This window comes from Prosopis cineraria, unplaced genomic scaffold (genome assembly GCF_029017545.1).
Source record: "Prosopis cineraria cultivar Desert tree isolate PC_DT_omini unplaced genomic scaffold, ASM2901754v1 PC2, whole genome shotgun sequence".
Lineage (NCBI taxonomy): Eukaryota > Viridiplantae > Streptophyta > Magnoliopsida > Fabales > Fabaceae > Prosopis > Prosopis cineraria.
The window spans coordinates 18,971,932-18,996,815 of record NW_026555333.1 but is presented as its reverse complement, the minus strand read 5'-3'; the positions used below and the strand labels follow the sequence as shown (position 1 = coordinate 18,996,815).

The 24,884-nt window shown below is 32.0% G+C and overlaps 2 protein-coding genes across 6 annotated transcripts; one reads left to right on the top strand and one right to left on the bottom strand.

Moving 5' to 3' along the window:
- The first annotated feature begins 3,445 nt into the window (after positions 1-3,445).
- Positions 3,446-9,109, top strand: LOC129302602 (ATP-dependent Clp protease ATP-binding subunit ClpA homolog, chloroplastic-like). Its single transcript, XM_054941521.1, has 8 exons — positions 3,446-3,752; positions 4,153-4,268; positions 4,592-5,773; positions 6,115-6,300; positions 6,442-6,654; positions 6,792-7,009; positions 7,361-7,436; positions 7,771-9,109. Exons 1-8 carry the CDS (start codon positions 3,446-3,448, stop codon positions 8,908-8,910), a joined length of 3,438 nt encoding a protein of 1,145 aa, XP_054797496.1. The 3' UTR covers positions 8,911-9,109.
- Positions 9,110-16,027: 6,918 nt separating this feature from the next.
- Positions 16,028-22,626, bottom strand: LOC129302996 (uncharacterized). 5 transcript variants are annotated; one of them, XM_054941969.1, is made up of 11 exons: positions 22,409-22,624; positions 21,281-21,370; positions 20,641-20,759; positions 19,637-20,343; positions 18,455-19,509; positions 18,134-18,349; positions 17,588-17,667; positions 17,396-17,488; positions 17,246-17,319; positions 17,008-17,137; positions 16,028-16,343 (listed from the first exon to the last, which is right to left on the bottom strand). In XM_054941969.1, exons 1-11 carry the CDS (start codon positions 22,491-22,493, stop codon positions 16,260-16,262), a joined length of 2,733 nt encoding a protein of 910 aa, XP_054797944.1. In that variant the 5' UTR covers positions 22,494-22,624; the 3' UTR covers positions 16,028-16,259. The 5 variants fall into 5 exon arrangements, 4 of the variants coding, with proteins under 4 accessions (XP_054797944.1, XP_054797945.1, XP_054797946.1 ...); XM_054941970.1 differs by having other exon boundaries at positions 21,007-21,370; positions 22,409-22,467; XM_054941971.1 differs by lacking the exon at positions 22,409-22,624 and adding an exon at positions 21,007-21,109 and having other exon boundaries at positions 21,281-21,310.
- Positions 22,627-24,884: the final 2,258 nt, after the last annotated feature.

Here is a 24,884-nt window from a genome sequence, read left to right as displayed (position 1 = left end):
TTAAAATTTCAATTATCAATATCACTGTACTTATATAGAGTATTTCATGAGAGTATAATTGGAAAGATATAAAATTTTTTGAATGATTAAAGTTCTAACTAACTATATTTTTAAAATAGTAAAGTAGTTATTAATATTTTATATTGTGGTTCAGAAGAAGTGTATTGTTAAGAAATAAGATAAACAAGGCATAGAAAGAGAACAAGGGGAATGAAGAACATAGAAGGAAAGGAAAAAGGTCAATTCACAAGTTCTATATACATTTGATAGGAGGAGTAGGCTCCACCTAATCAGTAACGAGAGTTTTTATTATTCACATCAACTTTAATTGGTTTTATATATGGTTTTTTGAGTTTTGTATAACTTTTCTGTAAAACATATTATTTGCATATCTGTGTTGATATCTCTCTCTCCTTGTATCAATGGAGAGGAAGAGAATAATATTTTAATTTCAAATATAAATTTAAATATGTAATCAACCAACTAATTACAATAATCTATTATACACATACCAAAATACGATATTAGTATATTTCCGCTAACTTACCTTCACCCCTTGGTGCAAGGGAAGGAAGTGCCCTTTTTCTTGCACCAAAATTGAAATATATAATATTTATTATATTTATATTATTATTAATTAACAGCAACTATTTCTTTCTTGCAATTTTTTATTCAAGGATAGAAGAAACAATTTTCACATATAAACTCACTTTTTTCCTTTAACTCATTTTTATTTTGTATTCTACATTCCAAGTGACCACTTGAAAAGCATACTCCGTCCATATTATGAGTAAGTTTTACCTAACACAATTTAAGAAAGTTAATTAAGTATAATAAATAATGGATAAGTTGGTCCATTAGCCAAAAAAATTCTTATGCCCATAAAATATGGACTAAATTTTTTAAAATTTAAGAATATAGCCAATTCACATTGATATATAAAGAATTTATTATTAAAAAATTAAAAAGAGTTTATCATTGATATACAATAATATATCATTAACAAATATAATAAATCAGCTATAATGTAAAATAAAATAAATGTTTGGCTACTTATTTACTTTAATCTCATAATATGGATTATATCTGTAAAAGCTTCTATAATAATTATGTTTGAAACTTAAAATATGAACTAAAATACCCTTGTAATCGTTAGCATGTGAAGGAACCAAGTTTGTCAAAGTTAAAGTTATGAAGAGTAATTTAAAAATAATATAATAAATGCTTATAAAATTTTGTAGTTTTTCTTATAAAAAACACAATGAATCGTATAACAATTTCTCCTACGGTAAAAAAAAAAAATGGAGGGAGTACTCTTTTATTCAATTGGATACAAAGAAAACCCTGTTGATTTGTTTTGATGAGCTGATTTACTAGTTCTTAAGTTTGATCCAACAATTGTATAGATTAAATTTAAGTATTTATTGATGGTAAAAAAAATTTTAAGTATGTATTGTATTGTAAAATACTAATTTTTTTGGCATATCTTATACTTGGTGTTCAAACGTTCTTACCTTGCAATACTAGAGGGGTACTTTTTCCTTTTTGTTTTCTGGTTGGTTTGCTATATAATACTCTATAGCTTATTCTATTATCTAACTGTTTTCTTCTATGAATATATGATACAACTATATGAATTTTAGAATATAAGTTAACACCTAACCAGTTTAAATTCATGCGAGTCAGATATATCATTATATTTATGATATTACCAAATAATCAAATTTGAATAAATTTACTATTTTAATGTCTTATTCAAAGTAAATTTAAAATTTTTCTTTTTTATCAAAAAAATTATCTTTTTTTAATAATGTTTTTTTTTCATGTGTATTCTCTTATTAAAAGTAATCCCGAAATATTTAATAATAGATAAAGTGGTATGCATCATCAAATTTATTCAAGAGGCTATATCATTCATTAGCAGGTTGACCTTTGCTATGACCTCCTAATAAATTGAGTCGCATTTTATTTTAAATTTTTTGTATATTTTAAGACATCGTTGATGTAGTGTTGCAATAATTGAATGAGATTGTGGCTAGTGCCTCAGACAGAGTTTGAGATAAGGCCTACTGTTTGAAACTTTTAGATAACATGACTTCATATAAAATTTATTTTATTGACTGATTACTGATGATAGATTGAAATTGAAAGAATGATTAGTGAATAAAAAAACAATATATTATTTTAACTAAAGTATATTTTTAACTCTTTAATTTTATGTGAAGTTTTAATTTAATTTTTTAATTTTGTAAAGTATTTTTTTAATCCTTTGACCCCAACATCAATAATTTCAAATGATTTTTTTGTGTCAATCATTGTTATTTTTAATAAAATTAAACTTAATATATCAACATTTGAAAATATTTTATCAATATTTAAAAATTCAATATAAAAATTTGTTGAATAAAACTAACAGTGTTAAGGTTAAAGAATTAAAAAGATATTTTATAAAGTTAAGAAACTAAAATAAAATATTATTTTTGGGTCTTTTAGAGGGTAATCAATGCAATTTTTTCAAAAATGTCATTAGTTAGGGTGTAATTAATTAATTTTTCTAATTAAGACAACATACTAAACAAGGATCAATATGAAAAAAATATATAATCTTAAATGCCGCTGACTAATTTATTGAGGGTGTAAATTAATTAAAAGTATCTTATAATAGTAAAATAATGTAAATATTAATATTTCTACCAGTTCAAAATTCAAATGTTGCCAGAATTTTATTTAGAGAAAATGACAGTTAAGTTCCACAACATTAAATTAATGACAATGAAGTCCTGATAATTTTTTTTTGAAAAATAAGTTGAAAATATTACTTTAAATATTTAATTATCTTATATTATAATAGAAATTTCTATTTGTAACTGTTTGTATAGGTGTTTACAATTCAAATTTTAGAAAATTTTGTTAGGATCTAACTAGCATTAATTTAACCTTTGCGATCTAATTGTCCTCCTCCCTTTTATTTACAAATAATACTTCGTTGGGACAACATCATGTTGATATTGAATTTTTCTATGTTTCCCCCTCAACAAACACGGTGTCTATTGCCTCATGCGGCAAATTGAATGATCACTACATTGGGAAAGACGGTGAATTTATTTGATCATTACATAGTTGCAGTATCATATTGGGAATCTTTCGCAGAAGTAAAAAGACAATACAGAACATCACAAGAAGCAAGTACTAAGTAAAAAGGCCATAGTACTAAGTTATCCTACCGCCTATGCTGGTAAGTGTGTAAATGACAAAAACCAGAAATATGACAATCACAAGAAATATCAATTTGATAAAAAATATGTCAAATTGATCATTCCCAGGTCAAAGAAGAACTATGTTATTGACCATTCACAGGCCTCATCTGCTTCAAGTGCCTATGATTTATTTACTTGATCTCAAGCTCATGCTATGTGCTAAACTCATCAATTAGACTGAAGCAAAAATGTTGGAGGGATTCACAGAGTCTGCAAACAAAGTAATGATAGGTGCACAGCAAGAAGCTCACCTTCTGGGACACAAGTATATCAGCACAGAGCATATTCTGTTGGCTCTTATCAGTGATGATGTAGGAGGCTTGGCTGCTAAAGCACTTCAATCTGCAAAGTTAGATCTCAATGTCATTAGGGAACAAGCTGAGGAGATATTTGGAAAAGGGGGTGGGTCTAGTGGCTCTTTTTCCATGGAATTACGATTCAGTTGTGGAGCACAACTGGTGCTTAAGCTCACACGAGAAGAAGCACAGAAATTGGGTGAGACTAGGATGTTTTTAGTTTGTTAATTTATATAAAGTTGTTTTGCCAAGTCAACGAAGATTAGTCTAGTTTCTAATGATCAAACTCATTTTTTAAAAGGTCTCACTACTAATATAGAAATTTCTTTTTAAGTTGTGATAACTTTAGATAATTCCCCGAACTCAACTCATCAAAACTTTTTGCAATGAGAGAGAGAGAGATGTTTGGCCAAACAAAATTTAAAGAGAAGCATATATATAAAGTGCATGGGTATTATTCAATATCCTTTTTTAAAATCAAAATAGTTATTGAGCAGGTCAAATTACTAGCTCAGGATTTATTACACTAAAAGAAGTAAACTTCCGTCAGATGAGAGTGTTAACTACATTATTTTCTGACATAATGAGTGATGTCACAGGCCATTCTTTTGCTGATGAAAGGGATCTGCTTCTGGGCTTGCTTAAAGGGTGTGATGGTAAGATAAATGGTTTGCTTCAGAATCAAGGTGTCGATGTAAACAATATCAGAGACCAGGCAAGCAACACTTCCATTTATCTGATTTTTTCATTTAGCCTATCTACCTTGGGATGGAGATTTCTTGGAAAACTAAAAAATCCTTGTTCACTTAGTTTCCTTAAATATCAAGTATTCCACAATACTATGGCAATTTAACCTTACATCTGACTTTCCGTCTTCACATCTTATCTCATTCCAAGCTCTTTTTTTTTTTTTTGGTGGAATATTTAACTTCTAATCGAGCTGTCTGTCCAAATAATTTCTTGTGAAATTATAAAATATTTACACAAAACATCCCTAGTTTTTTGTTATCACTGAAGATTTCCTGTTTATTTAAGCAGGTAAGTAAACATATGGCAGATGAAAAGGAGAAAGCTTATAGCTTGAATGATCAGTTTGCGCAAGGTTGCAGTAATGAGAATAGTCAGAAGCCATCTCTTACTGTGCCTATAAAGATGGTTGCAGGTGAGAAGGAAAAACCTTCTTACTCGAATGATCAGTGTGCACAAGGTAGTAATGAGAATAGTCAGAAGCCAACTCTTAGTGCGCCTATAAAAATGATTGCAAATGAGAAGGTAAAAGCTTCTTGCTCGAACGATCAGTATGAACAAGGCTGTAGTAATGAGAATAGTCAGAAGCCAATTCTTCCTGTGTCTATAAAGATGATTGTAAGTGAGAAGGAAAAGGCTTATAGCTCAAATGATCAGTGTGCACAAGGTTATGGTAATGAAAATAGTCAGAAGCCAACTCTTATTGTGCCTATAAAGTTGATTGCAAGTGAGAAGGAAACATCTTCTAGCTTGAATGATCAGTGTCCGCAGGGTTTTAGTAATGACGATAGTCAGCAGCCAACTGTTAGCGTGCCTATAAAGATGATTGCTGGTGAGATGGAAAAAACTCCTAGCTCAAATGAACAGTGTGCACAAGGTTGCAGTAATGAGAATAGTCAGAAGACAACTCTTAGTGTGCCTATAAAAATGATTACAGGTGAGGAGGAAAAAGTTTTTAGCTTGAATGATCAGTGTGCACAAGGTTGTAGTGATGAGAATAGTCAGAAGCCAACTCTCAGTATGCCTACAAAGATGATTGCAGGTGAAAAGGAGAAAACTTCTACCTCAAACGAACAGTTTTCACAAGGCTGTAGTGATGAGAATAGTCAGAAGCGAGCTCTTAGTGCACCTACAAAGATGATTGCAGATGAGAAGGAAAAAGGTTATGGCTCGAATGATCAATGTGCACGAGGTTGTAGTGATGAGAATAGTCAGAAACCAATTCTTAATGTTTCTATAAAGATGATTGCAGGTGAGAAGGAAAAACCTTCTAGCTCAAATGATCAGTGTGTACCAGGTTGTGGCAATGAGAATAGTCACAGGCCAGCTCATAGCGTGCCTATAAAGATAATTAATATGATGCCAGCTTCTGAGAACATAGAGGCTGGTTCAAAAAAAGTTGACAAGATTATGAATTACCAAACACCAATTCTAGATATGTTTGGGACCAATCTGACAAAACTGGCACAGGAGGCAAGTCTTTAACTGTCATATTTTGAAACTTCACTGCAATATTATCTGCACTAACTCTTCATTTCATAGTAAATCCTACAAGGTTTATCCATTCACGTCACTGAATGTAGGAATTTAAACTAATGTAATGCGTTAATAGTGTCATGTGCAATGATTTGTGCATCTATATGAATAATTGTGCGCTTGTTTTCTGGATAAGCCTATTAATGCAACTTAAGCCATGAAGAGAATCAATCCAGAAGCTAACTTATTGGGTGAAATTTCTTCATACGGTTGATTGTTGATTATGTGGAACAAATCAATACCAGAAGATTGCTAAATGAAATCTTACTTCTTTATAGTGTAAGCTTAATCCTTTTGTGGGAAGGCACGATCGAGTGGAACGCACAATTCAGATTTTCTGTAGACGGACAAAAAACAATCCTTGTCTTGTTGGAGAGCCAGGAGTTGGGAAAACAGCTACCATAGACGGCCTTGCTCAAAGAATTCTGAGTGGATCTGTTCCTGAAAAATTAAAGGGAAAGAAGGTTATAAGTATTAAATCTCACAATTTTCTTTTGTATAAAAAGTTCAGATAAGCTGGGGCTTGTCAGGACCAAGGTAGGCCTCATTTTATGGTGTTGACATGAATAGTAATCTTAAGTAGTATATTCTTATTTGTTTCACAGGTAATTAAATTGGATCTGGCTCATTTTTTATATGAAACATCATGTCAAAAAACACCTGAAGAGAGAACAAGCTGTTTGATAAAGGAAATTGCAGAAAGTGGAGATGTTATTCTCTTTATAAACAAGGTTCATTCCTTCTTTGACGCAACAAACAAAGGAACCCACAAGTTTTCATATATTCTGAAGCGTGCACTCCAAAGTGGTACCATACAGGTTTGGACATATGACATATATTTCTTCTGATCCTTTACTTTGTGCAGTAGTAGAGTGCCATTATACTTGATTTAAAACCTGAAACAGCTGCTACTTTGTTAGCATATTGTAATGAACTTCATTTTGTACATGAAAAGTGCATTGGCTCTGCAACTGTGGATGAGTATAGAATGCACATTGAAAAAGATGAAGCCCTGCAAAGAATATTTCAATCGGTTGATGTTGCCGAACCATCTATTGAAGAGACTGTGAAGATTCTGAAAGGCCTTCGTGGTATGTACGGCACTCATCATAATGTCCTATACACAGATGAAGCTCTTGAGGCCGCTGCAAAGTTGTCCCAGAAGTACATATGGTACAAATAACTTGTCCTGATAATGATTAACTTGATGGCCAAAATATCTGTGTGGTATTGCTGTCTGCAAATAGAAAAGAGAATTTTCGTTCTTTGGCTTATTATTCATACCAGAATGGAAATAATTTGATCACAGTGTCATTGACACCTTAGCTATAATTTTAGGTCATAGAAGATGCTTTAATATGATTATTTACCATATAGTATAAGCCTCTCGATTAATAAGAATGATTTTATTGAAAGCATTTAGACCTGATGTATTGAGTATATATTGTCCAAATCATTGATGATGCTTAGTATTTTCATATATTTGTTTATATCGTTTTTAACATATTTGTATATAAATTTCAGTGGTAGGTTCTTACCTGAGAAGGCAATTGACTTGATTGATGAGGCTGGATCATATGTTCAACATTTTCCGGCAAAGGTACTTGCCTCATCAGATGAAGCGATAAACCTTGGAAAATAGCTTAAGCAATTTAACCTTAGAAAGTTGTTAAGGCATATCATTGTTTTACAAGTTACAAGTTAGCTTGTGTGTCACATTGAAAACTGTCAATGCATGTTGCAAGTTTCAACTTCTACAACCACAAAGGTTTGCATTTGTGTCTGGGGCACATTTTTTGGAGGAAAGTCAGTCCAGGCAAAAAGTATGATAAAAAAGAGCAACTTTTCTTTGTGTATAATCGTAGACAGTCAATTCTTCTCACATATCTTACAACGTCAAATTCAAAGGTTGACTTTGCACTGTTTTGGCACAGGACAAGAGAAAGCTTCGCAGTTTTTTTCCTGAAGTGACAAAATCTGATATTCAGCAAATAGTGTCATCGTGGACAGGCATCCCAGTGAGAGATGTATCAAGGGAAGAGGGTGAATGCCTCCTCAATTTGGAAGAAAAGCTTCGAAACTATGTTATTGGACAGAATGAGGCCATCAACACTGTATGTCGAGCCATTCGACGCGCCAGTCTAGGTCTTGGACACATGACAAAGCCAATTGCTAGTTTCCTGTTCACAGGACCCACTGGTGTAGGGAAGATTAAACTGGCAAAAGCACTGGCTACACAATATTTTGGTTCAGAAGATGCCATGATACGGATTGATATGAGTGAGTGCATGGACAGACACAAAGCATCTAGAATAGTTGGAGCTCCTCTGGGTTATTTTGGCTTTCATGAGGCTGGTCAGTTGACTAAAGCTGTTAGGCATAGGCCTTATTCACTTGTCCTTCTTGATGAGATAGACAAGGCACATTCTGATATATTCAACCTCATGCTTCAAATTCTTGATGATGGTAAACTCACAGATGGCCAGGGCCACACAGTAGACTTCAAGAACACACTCATCGTAATGACTAGCAGCATGCGCCATAATAAAATGAATGAGGCAGAGAGTAACTGTATAAAGAAGCTAGTAATGGAGGAAACGAAGCAGTATTTTAGACCAGAGTTTCTGAAAAGATTGGATGAGATAATTGCGTTCAACGAACTAACAAAGATGGATGTGAAGCAGATTGCAGATTTAATGCTGAGACAAGTTTCTGAGAGAATGAAAAGAAAAGATATTGAGCTTACTGTAACACATAAGTTCAGTGACCATGTAGTTGAGCATGGTTATGAGCCAAGCTATTGTGCTAGGGCATTGAAAAGAGCCATTTCAAGATTGTTGGAGGATGCATTGGTGGAGAAGATGCTAACAAAAGAGATCAGGAAAGGAGACTCAATTGTGGTTGATGTTACTTCTGATGGAAATGTTGTGCTCAAACATAAGAATGATTTGGTGAGTTGTATCAATTTAAATAGGAATATTGCAGCTGTGGGAAAAAGAGGAAAAGATAATGGAGTCACGTGCAATTTGATGAGCAAGATGTTTGACCTGCTAGGGAATCAAAAAAGCCCATAGCTTGATCACAGTTACACTTAAAAAAAAATCTGTTTTGTTGCAAAGATATTCTGATGGAAAATGGAAGAAGATTCCTACTAGAAGTAGGAAAGCATAGGATTTGGTTGGATTGATTTTTTGTTTTATTAGTTATTTGCATTTTAAATTCTGAGGATTTAGATTATCTTTTAAGTTAATTTAGTTTCAATGAGGATTTATGCCATTATCCTATCTTATCTGGAATTATCTTTACTTCAAAATTTAGTATTTAGTTTATTTTAAGATTAGATTGAAATTTGAATTTTATAAATAGTCCTAAGGTTTCTTCCATTGTAAGAACCTTTTTACCTCTACCTCCTTCCCCTTCTATCTCCCTCCCCTTAGCTGTTTTACATTACATTCCTAAGTTTCCAATAATCATAAGGTATATTGACTTGGAGCTTTGGATCAACTAAAAAATTAAGACCTCAAAAGAATCTGAATCTTGCAACCAAGGTCAACCTTATAAGCATTCACTGAAAAGGAACAAAAATTCACCTCATCAAATCCATCCGCAACTAGTTTTTGCATGAAAACTGACCAGAATTTTATGCAAAATTCAGCATACCAAAATAAACCAAGATGTGGTGTTTCAGAACTAAGCCACATTTTGAAATCATGAACCATGCGGTTCATGATTTCAAAATATGACTGGACAGAATTTTCATAGCAACATAAACTATTTTTAACAGAATTTCAGCACCACAGGAGTGAACCATGCGGTTCTGTTTGACCTGTGTGCCACATTAATTGCCTTTTTGTTATGTTTCCAGCACCACATTAATTCATCATCATTTTGGGACTTGCATGAATTTGGTTTTGAACTTAGAATATTTTGATAACCTTATTTTGAAGTGAGGTGTTACAAGTGTTGTGCAAACGGAACTCACATCAATAAAGTACATGCATTATCTTCTTAGATAACCATAACCTTTCTTATAAACCAAACTTCCTAACAAAATTTTGACCACCCTTTCTTTAATTTTCTCACCGACAATAATTTTCAGTTATATCTTTTTCTTTTCATTTATTAAGACATAGACCTATTTCTTTTGTATATCCTCTTGCACAAACTTACAGTGTCACCTATATCAACAATAACCATTCTTGTGACCTCTTTGTCATCACTTTCTTGAGATACCAGAACACAAAATTTTGATTCAAGTAAATTCCATCCCAATAAAAACAACACCTTCTCACCACACAAATAAAAAAACTAATTTTCATATATTACATTAACCATTAAATCAGCTTGTGAACTTGCATAACCTCATTGTACGCCTTCTATCTTATATTTCGTGATCGTCACTATACAATGTACAGGGCAATCCACGTTGAAAAAACAAAGGAGCTTTTGGCCCAGCAACCTTGGCTACTGACCAAGGAGGCCACATTCTAACACAAGCCTGCAGTGCATCAAATTTCTACATTTTTTTTTTTGGGCTCGCACACTCACAAGTTTTTTTTTTTTTTTTTGCTTTTGCACCCAGTATCTGAATGTGTTTGGGTATACTAGGTTTATTGTTTGCCCAACTCACTCCAAATTAATCTGAATTCTTGTTTAGGTAGAGCCCTCTTTGAAGGGTTTTCGTGGGTACCACTAGCAAGACATGCTTTGCATACTCAGCTGCGCTGCTGCATATTTTAAAACTTGAACTCGAGACTTTAAATTATGCTGTCCAGGTCTCTAACTATTAAGACAAGTGCCCGTTGCTCACACAAGTTTGTTTAACAACCACATTAGAACCTACACAGCTATCATATAATCGCTTGGTTTTCCTAAACGGCGCAGACCAGAACAATACACAGTTAACCCACAAGACTCCACAAAACACAAGGTTTCACTATAAGTGTCATCGAGCCGAGCAAATAATGACTCCCACTCGCCCTAGTAACAATCATGAAACATATATAAATAAATCTTAATTTTAGAGGGAACTTACAAATGCCTCTATATATTTAAGTATTTGAGTAATTAAGTAGTAGTTGGTTGGTATAAAAAAGAAGTACTAGTTGAAATAACTTTAACTACCCCTAGTGCATCCGAATGCCCAACAAAGTCCCTACCACATTCATGCACAGAATGGGTGACCTTACGCATTCATTTCTTCCGTTAACGACTTGCACAATATTAGTGATAACAAATAAAATCATAGTTTTTTATATATTTTTTTATTACAATTAGAGGCCAAAATCAAATAACTGAAAGGAAAAATATAAGAAAATCAACCCACACCCATGAGACTGTAATTAAGATCATAGCCCATGAGGGCCATACACTGTAAAAGTGCTAACATGATTGTGTTTAGCTAATGGTCTTAACCGTGCACATTTCGTGCACTTTTGTTTCTTTCATTTTATAATTGAATATACGCTGAGCATCGCACGGGATAAAATTATGAAAAGGAGTTTGGATGTAAAAGTCATTTTGTCTTTTCAATAAATGTTATGCTATGATCATGTTTCACATCAAAGGATTTTTCTAGGGATTTTGATGAAAATTTCATGGTTAAAATGGACAAGGAAATTGATCTAAGTGGAAGCATGTAAGTTTTTAGCTGGTTCACTGCCACATGATTCAAACAGTCAACATTGTTTAAGAAAAGAAATTTATTTTGCAAAATAGATAAATAAAGTAAAATAAATAAAAAAAAAGGTAAATGAGCAAATCACCTCTTGAATTTTAAGTTCAATAACATCATAGGCTTTGAACTCGTTTATTGTACAAATTATTCTCCCAACTTTTAAAATTAGTGCAATCTAACTATTAATATTAACAAAAATTAATTTTAATCATTAATTGATTAAAAAATAATAAAAAATGACCCAAAGAAGACAGAAAAAGAATGATTTTTTTTTATTTTTTGGGTCTTTATTTGTAATTTTTAAATTTTTTATAATAATTTTTAATTTTTTTATTTCTAAAATTATTTTCTAATTAACTAAAAGAGAAAATTAATTTTTGTTAAAGATAAAAGTTAAATTATACTGTTTTTAAAAAATAAAATAAATAATTTATATAATAAATAATTTCAGGTATTACTAGAACTAAAATTTAAAAAATAATTTATCCATTTACCCATAAAAATGACTACATAAATTAAACATTTCTAAATAAAAGTTCATATCACCTTAATTTAAACAAAATCCGAAAGCACTCATTATTGAAGCTCCTGTATTTGTGCCGTGAGAACTTGTGGTTGAAAATTGTTGAAGGGATAAATACCACGTTTTTTAAAATGGTAAAAACCCATAGCATTTCTGTTATTACCCAAAAATTGTGGCTTCATTCTTCTTTCCCATCATCTGAATCTCCGAGAAACGTAGATTGAAGCTCTTAATTCAACTTTCCTCATTTGCAGCATACAGGACAGCACAATTCACCTTTCTTCCTTTCATTTGTAGGTCAATCTCACTCATTATTTCCTTTAAATCTATCTTCGTTCAAATCATCTTCTTCAACTGTTCATTTGCTTTACGATTTCGATCTGATTTGTCTCCTAATTTGCCATTGATAGCTTTCTCAAACACCAAGAATATGGAGCCAAATATGGTGCAGAAGCCCCCAAACATCATGATAAAGCCATTGGACGAATGTAAAATGAAAATTTCAGATCTGGATTTGATCAATGACATTAAGAAGATTAATTACTCGGATTATTTATCATCGCCGTCCTCTCCATCAGGCATAAGCAAGCTATCTTCAAATGGAAAGTGGAGCTGTCTGTGCTCGCCGACCACCCATGCCGGCTCCTTCCGGTGCCGGCACCACCGCGCTTCATCCGCCCTAGTTCGCGGCAAATCCGTCGGTTCCAACCTTTCTGAATTAGCTTCTAAATCAGGTCGAATGAATGATTGACGATGGCGATCAACACTAGCTTGTTAGCAAATGTCAAATATTAGTGTCTTAGACATACAATTCGGTCAAAAAAACACTGACATACACCCGAAAAAATTTCAAAGATTTGAATTACTTCAATTGCCAATTTAATTATCTAATATTATTTAATTCATTTGTTTGTGAATATTGATAATGAAGCACAAAAGCATTTGATTTTTTTTTCATTTAATTTTGTTTTTAATCATACATCATGGCCATTTCTATCATGCTACATAGGGTATTCATGAGATCAGACTGGACTGAGACATCATGTCTTGTGTTTCATAATGGTCGAGACTTAATTTTTATTTCATATTTCATCCTATTTCATTAGAAATCCGAATGAGATTGAAACATCTTACCATCTCGATAAAGTGGACAATGTGGGATAAAGGTCTTAATAATAACATTCATTAAAATTTTAAATCACATAATTTATTAAATTTAAAATTAAAACAATACAGGTATATAAATCACAACAATTTAAGTGTATAACACATTATGATAGCAATTATAAGTAAGCTTTAAACTATAAGAGTAACAACAACAGATAAGTCAGGTACAACATCAAATCATTAATTTTTTTTTTAGTTGAGATATGTTAAGTTAGTTACTTTTCTAAAAATAAAACAAAAAATACAATATAAACAAAAATTATCAAATAAATAGATATAAAAATAAATTATATTAATATAATTAATATATTATAAAAAAAAATATGACCTTGCATTGCTTACTCTATGTTATTAAAATTATCAACACAAAAAAATTTTAATTTTAAATAAGAATTACATGTATTGAAATTATAATTAATATATTTAATGTATATTTTTAAAATAAAAAATATATATATATATATATATATATATCTCTCTCTCTCTCTCTCTCTCTAATATTCGAGACAGAGCTAAGATAGAACTAGATTGATTGAGATAAGTATAAGTTAAACACCCCTAACATAGTTATGCAAATGAGTGAATTGATGCTTTCATGAGGACTCGTAAAGAAGGCAACTGTCAAGTTTTATATTTTAAGGAAATTAGTCTGGGTCATGTTGATTGCATTGATTTGAAAATTTAGTTGTACTGTATGCATGTCATTAAAAAATCAAGGGCAAAAATGTTTAAGAAGCCGTTGGTTAAGAATATTCAATAATTTAAAGTAAAAAAAAGTGTACAAATGCTCATGAAATTCTTTTTTTTCCAATGCATTCATGATCAAATAGTTAAAATTCAAAGACATTGTTGAGTGTTATACTATAGTAGTAGTTTTGGTCAAAAATACACCAAAAAAATAATTTCATAAATACTCGTATATTTTTTCTCACATTAGACTTTGAATATTCTTAAACAATGAGTTTTTGAATATTTTTTTTCCTTTTACTCAAAAATTGAAGTTTTTAACTATTTATATTACATGTATATAGAAAGGATGTCAAAACTTCTATGGTACTTTTATAAGGGCACACTTTCCGGAACTTGAGACTGTAAAACAGACTCTGGGGAAAAAAAAAATTCAATTAAGACAAAATTAGAGTAATTAATTTTTTTTTCAATTTTATTTCTTATTTTATTTATTATTTTTTGAATTCTTATATAATTATTTTGTTATGATTATTAATTATGAAGAATAAAATTAAAAACTTATATAATTTTTAACGATTTTAAAAATATACTCCCTCTGCTCAAAAATGTAAGGTACTTTTAACCGAATCTCACCCCTCAATAAAGTAGTTACCTATTTTCAAACTAATCATATCTTTTTATATTTACCCCTATTAAACACCCTATAATAAATATAAAGTCATTATTAATAGGGACACTTTTAAAAAAAACAATGATTACACATTAAAAGATTAAAAATGTCTTATATTTTTTAACGTCTAACTCCTCAAAAAATATTTTATATTTTTAATAGAGTGAGTAGCTATCTTTTTTAGTAAAATTAATTTTCACTCATGTTAAGTACAAAGGAGAGTGTATGCACACATAGGTGATGTTATGATATAACCAACTCCAAAAATATCAAGAGGCATGGATATGGCGGCTGAATTTTTCCTCTAATATTCTCTGCTAAGAAATAAGCGACTCTCTCTATAGTTTTTTTTTTCTAAAAAAATTATACTTTTGTTTTTTTATTAATGAAACAAAGGATAATCTGGATTTGTAAATATGATCCTATTGTTTCGGTTTGCATTCTCTTCACATTTGGAAATTAGCACACGAATTTATATTTAAAAAAAGAAAGAAAGAAATTTGCACACGAATCCTTTCTGATTCATTTAGCGCAAATTTTAGTTAGACTGTCTATATTTAATTTGAATTACCTAAATTTAGTTCTTTTTCATGTTTCTAATCAAAATCAGTATCTTACAACTTGATAATCAAATAGTTAAACAGTTAACTTAAGCTTGTTTATCTTTAAATTTTTGATTCCACCTCTAATCTCTGGGGCTATTATTACCAATATTAGCCTTAAAAATATTTTGAAAATGTCTTTAATATATTTATTTAATACAACTATATATATTAAAGCTCAAACTCAACTTATAAGATAAGTTAATTTAACTCTTTCAACCAGTTAAATTAAACACCCCTCAATTGTTGACATTTAATTTTGTTTAGTATAAAAGAGAGAACCTCACGTGAGTTAGGTTTCTAAAGCTTCCTAAAATAAAAGCAGATTTTTGCATCTCAGAAAGAAAGCACCCCTAGATTATGTGCTAAAATTTAGGTGAGCGAACGAAATAGGTTCTTTCTTTTTCTTATATCAAGGAAATGCACAAACATTATATTCATAACTATACTTTCCACAGTTTAACTTTCACAAAGATGTGATGTCAATGGATCTTAACATTTGATAATACACAGTAGAATTCGTTTTTTAGTCGTATTTGAAGAAAAGTCAAGATAGCCCCATGAATTCAGTTAAATAATCAAGGGGAGGTAAGATACGGTATAATTTCAAGGCTCACAGCATTCCCAGATTTGGAAAAAAAAAAAAAAGAAAAAGAATAGCCGATATAATACATGCAAGTCTTGAATTTTTTACAGAGAACGTGATCGGTTTCAATAGAAGAAAAAAGATGCTCAAAGTTCTATTTACTTTTAAAAAAAAAGAATACTACCATAATTTTCTGGATTCTACAAGAGATTCAGAGAGAATTTTTGCCAAAACATTTGATTTGAATAAAAAAATGACAATTATGCCATTTATAAATTTTAGTGATATAAAAATATATATTTTAGCACATCATAACAGTATCCACCTTCGTAGCCGTTACAAGCAAAATCAGCAGGTTACATGATTAAATTACTCAGAAAAATAACCTCAAAGAAGGAAGGGGGATTTCTTTTTTTTTTTTTTTTTTTTGGTGGAGGGGCATTGTTGCTAAAAAAGCCTAAGCGTGAAAGAGACGGTGTCTGTACACTGACTGACCAGCAACCACTGCTCATTTTGTTGGTCTAGTCCATGTTGTCTCGGCAGTAATAATATTACCATAATAAACCTGCTTCGAGGTCTCATCCCAATAAGCCTGGAAACAAAAAAAAAATTGAAAAAAAAAAAACAAGTGAGAGAGAGAGAGAGAGAGCTCAGATCAGGGTCCCCTTATACTCGAAGACATCAAGTCAACAAGGAGGAGACCTCAAAACGTTGTCCACTTGTTTGCTAGTACAAACATTGTACAGAAAAATTGCATGAAGGCAATAAAGGCAGAGTACGCTAATGCAATGTTTGATCGGTAGAAAAAAAATTCCAGAAAAGAAACGCGAGATGCACCTATCTCATTGTATTTCTAGGTACATTTCTCAATTCTATCCTAAAAAACATCCTCCCGTGCACCAAACACTGACTAACTGCATGTTTTGTACACAGAAAAATATAGGATAGGTATAGTTATCATTTCCTTTTTAAAAAACACTTCTCTGCCTACCAAACATTGCAGTAAGTGTCAAGAAGTTAACAGAGGTATCCTCAAAAGTCAAAAAGTAGGAAAAATATGCAGCAAAAGTTAGCGCTGTTAAAGTAGAACCAAGTAGCTGTGTTGAGGAATGCTTTCAATTCAGAAAACTCAAATCAGACTGCAAGCAGAGAAGCATGCTGCTTCCAATTGAATACAAAATAATTTCCTGTTGAACAAATAGCACATTCTGGCCAAACCAAAGAACAAATAGCACACTATGACAAAGCGTACACACCTGCCAACCAGATGGAAGATCCTTAGACAAGTCACTCAGATCAGGTTGCTGATTTCCCACAACTGTATCTTGTGGCCTGTCAGCAGATTTACTTGCTGCTCGTGCCCTCTTGCGCTTGACCCTCTCCCGCCTACAGAAAATAAAGAATGTGGCATCATATAATAAGTCACAAGAGAAGAGAACGTGTTGAAGCACAATGGCTAATGCACATGAAACTAAAATGATATTGGACTCTTACCAATCACCACCCAGAGGCTGAAAATTAGCATTATCTTTGGCTTCTCCACTTGCAATTTGCTTTGCATGCCACTCCTAAAATTGAAGGAACATGAGAAACAAGAAATGGGATGGCTCCAGTATTCAGTAAGGTAAAACCACGTGTGCAAACCTCTATTTCCCTTTGGCGCTTCCGTTCTAAGATCTCAAGAACACTTTCGGGTTCTTCCTCCTCTTCAAGCAACTCCTCTTTGGCTGCCTTCCACTGATACAATAAAATTGTATAAAAACTATTTTTTTATATGAAATTACTTTCGAAAGCAATAAAATAAAAGACCTAGCATCTAAATTGACACTAAAATACCTTGTCCACTAAACTTGAAACTTTCTTATTAGACTTCAAGGAGGAGCCAACTGCAACTGCACGCTTTTTACTACGACCAACTGAGAAATGAACAAGATTAGTATTACTCAGACAGACCAATATCTAAGTTTGTAACAAACGGTATCCAAAATTCCAGATCCAGGTGTACCATTCTGGTCACAATCAATAGATACAGGAAGAAAACAGAGGACAGTGTTGTGCAGACTAGTTCAACAATCTCACATGACTGAATCTCACCACCAAGGTCCAAGATGGAAAAGCATTGCTAAAACAAACGAATCAATTAGATAATGGAGGGCAGATGAACGATCAACCCTGATATCAATAAGAAATTGTACTGGCTCTGATTAACTTAGAAAATCATATCACATTAGCACAAATTTAAAACCAACATATGTTTCATGAAGCCAAAAATTGTCAACGCAACCAATATATCAGGTTACTAAACCTTAGCAGATTAGATGACAGTGGGATGTTAAGCAAAGTCAATCAAACCAGTAAAGCTCAGCATGTTTAGAAATTCACCTTTGTTTTGCACTTTAGCAACTGATGATAAGGCAGTACTTCCACCAGCAGATACAGTGTTGGCTGATGCCAGAGAAATACCCTCATCAACTGAAACAGCTGCAGGTCCTTTGACGCTGGCTGAGGTGGAGGGAACATCAGCTGATGCCATGTCCACCACACCAGTAACATCAGAAACGCTATTATTAATATGAGGTAAGGAGCTAGGACCAGATCCTGCAAAGATTTATTGGAACATTTTCAATAAGAAACAACCATGTGGAACTAGCATATCAAGAGGTCAGAGGAATTCACTAACTACTGATAGGACAGGAGACATACCATCCTGAAGCTCATAATAAGCTATAGGCTCTGTAGAGTTCATTATAACTTGGGTGCTTTCACCATAAGTAATGGGAACGGCACTATAGAAGAGCTGTGGATGTGGCATAGCAATTTGACATCCTTCAGCATGCCCATATATAGTACTGCTTGGGACTTCAGCAGCCGCCTGCCCATAATACTCAGAACTAGCACCTGGATAAGCTAGATTGTATTGAGGGTAAGAAAGTTGCCCAGCCTCTGGGTAAGATGGGAGAGCAGGATACATAGACACTGATGGCTCATCAGGTGGTGGAGGGGGCATTTGTTCGTCATCAGGTGGGGGAGGGGGAGGCACCTGTTCATTATCAGGTGGCGGTGGAGGTACCCATTCATCATCTGGAGGAGGAGGAACAACAAATTCATCCTCTGGCAACAGAGAATGGTGGTCAGCAGATAGATTCACCTCCACTGGTTGCTCTGTTTGCCCAGGCACGTTTACCACAGTCCTATTGCCTGAGGAATTCATATCTTCAACTTCCATGTCCACATCCATATCAACATCTTCTCCAACATTAGACTCATGTGTATGAGTTGATTCCTCAGGAGGTACCATAGCATCAACTTCTTTATTGTAGCTTACACCTATTTCCAAGTAGCTACCAGGAGATGTTGCAGGAGTGTGCTCGGCATTGATAGATGGTTTATTGCACATATCTTTATCACCAAAAACTGAACCATCAACCTGAGAAGTATTAGAAAATTCAGAGGTAATGAAGTTTTTGTTCTCAGTACCATCTGCTTCAGATTCATGCCCACTGCCTCCTTGATGTCCACCAAATCCTTCAGAGACATGGACATGTGTATCCTCAACTTCATCATGTGCTGACTTAAAAGTCTGCAACAAGTCATCATTAATTATGCTTTCAAGCTGCTTAATCCGCCTATCAGAATGCACCCAGAATGGAAGCAAAGATGATCCATGGGATGCAAGGGACCTAAAATCAGAGAGCCTGATCTCAATCTCCAAAATATATTTTGACAAGGAGTCCTGACCCTCCAGATAGTCCTTTGACCTGCATAATTTGATTGTTAAAAACAGGGGGGGAGAAAAACAACTCTCTGATTCCAAAAAATAAATTATTAAATTAAAACAAAATATCATAAACAAATGAAGCCAAACAGCTACGCATATATACTTACTTTTCCAGTGACTTAAGCCTCTCTAATAAGCTCTCACTCTGTTGAACAAGACGAGAAGGAAAACTAATGTCTGCTTGTTCTACCTCCACACTGGACTTCGAAACTAATAAATGGTCCGCACCATAAGTTGCACTTGAAAGACCGTCATTCCTATATTCTCCATCCCATCCACTAGTCTGGGACCCATGACTGTATGCTCCTCCATTAGAATTCACTGTGGTCCTTAAGGAACTGCCAGATTCTAGAGCAGCTAAAGAATCTGGCACTGCAGCAGAGGACATTTTGGAATTATCTACACCAACAGCTGCACTCTGAAAGTTATTATTGACAGAAGCAAGAGCTGTCTGGTCACAGACCGGCTCAACTGTCTGGGCCAAACCCTGTGGCACTTCCCATGAAGTTTCTCCAGTTTCAATATTCCAGTAATAATAGCGTTTGCTCTCCTCATGCATTACCATCTTCCACCCCAGACTAACATCAGCAATAACTTGTTCATTGGAAATTTCAGAAACAGTAGTTTGGTCTTTGGAGACCATTTCGTTTGGCAAACAAGCAGCACCAGCAGCAACGCCTTCTGTTTTATCACAGCCCTCAACATCAAAAGTAGAATTTTGTGATGCTCCCTGTGGACCATCAGTCTGAGCAACATGATCTTCCAAGTCATTGATATCCAAATCTTGAGATCCTTCTTCAGGTGAAACCTTAGCCTGACACAATAAAGCAGATCACAATGATAAGTTATACAACATTAACTTAAGATTAATAATCGAGACATACCACCAAGCTTGTAATGCCTAATCCATCAAACATACAATACATGTCCAAATTTATACAATATATCAAAATATTTGAAACAGGTTGCCACAGCGCCTCCTCCACTATAGGGGAGTTAAACAAGACAATAACTAAGACCATGAACACAAGTATAAACAACATATTCTCTGGTAAGGAAAATCAAACTTTTGGCCCTAAAAGTTAAAACATAAATGCAGGTAGCAGAATACCTCTTCATTCAACATGGAGATCTGCTCCTTGGCATCATTAGGCCCTTTACTTGATCCCCCATCCACTTCTTCATCACTATATTGACCAAGCAACAAGAGGGGATTCTGTGACTGTTGACCTGAAGAAACAATACTAAAATGTCAGAAACTATGAACTCAACTGTTCATTAACCATGTGATAGCCTAATATCTGAAAAGAATGTGAGAGATTATAAATAACAAGTGCTCCTAATCACAAGGAAGACAAAGAAAACGTCAACAAGTAAATAAATTCACAAGCATTTAGCTTGCGTTATCAGAGTCACCTGTTACAAATGGAAAAATGTCAGTAGGGCATAAATCAAATAAAGCCAGAAACATACGAACCAATACAAACTTTTCTAGAGCCTGGACCTCAGATATCCTTTGGTGCTGCCAATAAATGGGGGAATGATCATTCATAATTTCACTGTGGCAGGACCGACCTCATCTGAAATGAATGTTCCCAAGACCACAGCAGTCCTACACAGTCTGAGAACAGATTCTTGGGGAAAATAACATAACATGTCTTGCATATACAGTTCCATATTTCCAGCAAAATAATGTTGATCACTCATGTCCTCTCTATATACTCCTTTTGAAGAAAACTGACAGAACCCACCTGAAGAAGAGGGTGAATTGGGTAACCCCTCACGATTTTTTGAGTCAGTATCCCCTACGTCATCATGTAAAGTGGAGCCACCCAAATCTCCTGGAAAGATTAAAAAAGTGTATTAAATTATATTGTCAAAAAAATCCGTCAGCTAACAGCTTCATCAATGACCACATACATGTAAATACACACACGTACACATACATGCTGTGATGCATTCTTTGAAGATTAATTTGTAGACCTAAAAAGCAAGGACATGAAAATACAAATAAACTGTCACAGAACTTATTTTTCTTCTTTGGACAAAACAAAATCATCAAATAATAGGAATAAAAACTCGTGTCTCCTGTTTCAAACTTCTAGAATGTGGAAAAACCCTTAAAAAATGCCAAACTGGACAACTCCCTAAAATCAAAACCTGATTAATTGAACGCATCACCATCAACAAATCAAATATCACAAACTAAAGAGCCTGATCAGGACTATGTAGCACATTAAAAACATGCGTACAAGCATACAATAGTATATAAGTTATGATATGATAGCAGTTATCTTTAGATTAACGAAGTTTGTTGTGTTATCTAAATATTTCCCCATGTTAAATGGAGTTTTCAAATACAATTAGACCTCTCAATGGATCCAATCTTGAGGAATTCCACTGAAAACAAACACAACACTTTGACAAGAGCAATTCTTGTACATGATGAACATAAACTGTACACATGAGTGACATCCAATCTTGCGTTAAACCGTATAAAACAAATTCTCCATGGATATAATACTCTGAGATTTAGTTTCAATTTATTGTTCAAGCTCCAAGAGAAAGCATCAAATGCATTACGTTTAAAAATGTGTTAAATGCCTTTTGCGCTCCAGTCAAGAAAAACAAGAATCTATTGTCATTCTCACAAACTCATCCAAACACAAAGCCATGCAAACTTTTACAAAACATTTAAGCAACTTAGCCATCACTCACGGATGGAAACAAAGAACTGTCAGAAAAACCATAAATTGCACCCCAAGCCTCTGATTTCCAAATATTTGGGTTCTAAAATCAAGGAAATTTAACAAAGCAAGAAAGGGGAAAAAGAAAGAGCGCGTTAATTCGCGTGTAAAATAGGAAACGATGGCGAATACCAGAGGGTTCCGCAAAGAGATCGAGTTTGACCCTGCGACCAGCGTTGCTTAAAGCAGCGAGACGACGTTCCTTTCTCTTGCCCATTCGATTTAAATTCGAAATTTCAGTTAAACCTTCGGGTGGATACCTTTCGTAGGCACTGGTAAATTAGGGTTTGGAGAGTTTCAAGTTACAGAAGCCACTGTTCTTTTCTTTCGTCTCAATACAAACGAAAGCTCAAAAGGAGGGGAACAAGGTCGGCAACGTAGGCGCTAATGCATTCCCCTCCGGTTTATTGCCCGCTAGTGCGCACAGTGTTCAGAAAGAAAGCAGACTGTCTCCAATTACTCGCATCTGGACCATTCGTGAGATCCTACGGAGCCCACTTAGCGACGTCCGAAATTATGCTCCAGTGAGACTAATGAAATATTCAATCTCCCAATTTTTTATTAAAAAAAATTACTTCCAGTATTTTTAAAAAAAATCTATTTTGTATAACTTTATAATTTTTTAAATCTTTAAAAATAATTAAAATATGAAAAAAATATTATAATTATCAAAAACTCATTTTTTAAGAATAAAAATATATATAATTTTTAAATAACTAAAAATTTTGGGCTATTTGTTTGAGATTAAAAAATAGAATATGTTTTAACTTGATTCACTATATCTTCTTTTTATTTTTAAAATATATATGAACCTCCCCTTATATAAATAATTATAAAATAAAAATATTTCATTAATTTTTAAAAATTTTATGTTCATTCACTTAACTTATCGTCAAGTCGCATTATATTAAATCAAAATATTATTTTTTAAATATAAATATTATTTAAAAAATAATTAAATTATTCAAAAAATTAATGCATATTTTTTACTTTTTTATATTTTAAAATTTTTTGTTATGTTGATGTATTTATTTAGTAATTTTTTAAAAATTAAATATATAAATTGATTAAAATAATAATTAAACATGCGATTTAAAAATTTATGAAATAAAAATTTAATGTAATCAATTACCTAATATAATTTATTTTTATTTTTAAAATTTCATTAATTTTAAAACAAATTTTTAAAAATATTTATTTAAATATTGCAATACCAATGTTTAATTACTCATTCCGTTCAAAAATATAGGGTATTTTTAATCAAATCTTACCCCCTCATATTTAATTACTTATTTTTAAACTAACACTATCTTTTTATATTTATTTCTATTAAATACTTTATAATAAATATAATATTATTAATAGGGGTACTTTTTAAAAAAATATAATAGTTACACTTCAAAAGACTAAAAATGTCCTATATTTTTTAACACTTAGCTCCTTAAAAAATGCCTTATATTTTTTAACAAAAGGAGTATTTAAATTTTTTCTAAAATTGGGGGAGAAATGGCAAATTACTGATTTTAAAATTTGTAAAAAAATTACAAATAAAAAATAAAAGATATGTTAAAGATTAGAATGTTGATTTTGAAAATTTAAGAATGATTTCTGTAATTTTAGCAAAAGAGAAGATAGGTTACTGTATTTTATTTAAAAAAATAAGTAACTTCTAAATAGTTTTTATATTTATTTTGTAGAAATTTATTTTCTAAATATATTATAAGAAGTAGACATTATTTTATATTTGGCATTTAGTTACAATAATAAAAAATTAATAATTAATGAATCACTTTTAACTTTTATAATATCTTCATTGATTTCTATTTTATAAAAATTATTTATTATTTAATTATTTTATAATTTTGTGATATCTTTATGGATAACTACATTTTTATAATATTCTCTTTCATCTATTATATTAAATTATTTTTATAAATTACATAAATAGCTCCTTTAAATAATAAAAATATGATTTTCATATTTCTATTACTTTCGAAAGTTGAAACAAGTATTATAACAACTCATAAAATATATTTTTATAAAAGAAATAATTTTTTATTAAATAATTGAAACAAAAAGGACCTTAAAAAACTACTTTAAATAGTTTTTAAAAATAAGTTATAAAAAAATTTTAAAATAATTCAATAATGAAGAATTTTTATTGCCTAAATCTCTAAAAGTAACTAAATAATAATAATTATTTTTATTGTTAAAATCAAATAAAAAATAATATCTGTTTTTTATAAAATCACAAATTTATGTAAAAATTACTTATTTTTAATTTTAAAAATGGATTATTAGTTTGATTCATTTTTTATAAACAATTATTTTTATTCAAAAAACTTTGAAGAAATTTCAGGATTTCTCAAGTTTTTAAAAAATAATCAGATTTTTTATAAGAAAAAAACAGAGTTTTTGCAACTATTTTTAAAATGATAAGATAGAATGTCGATGCAAAGATTGATGAGATATGATAAAATCTAAAAAAAAATTAGTTTTTATGATTATTATAACATAAAAAAATATTAGTTTATAATCAGATAAAATATTGATGCAAGGATAAACCAAGATATAATAAAATTCATAAATAACTAGATAAATTTTAAAT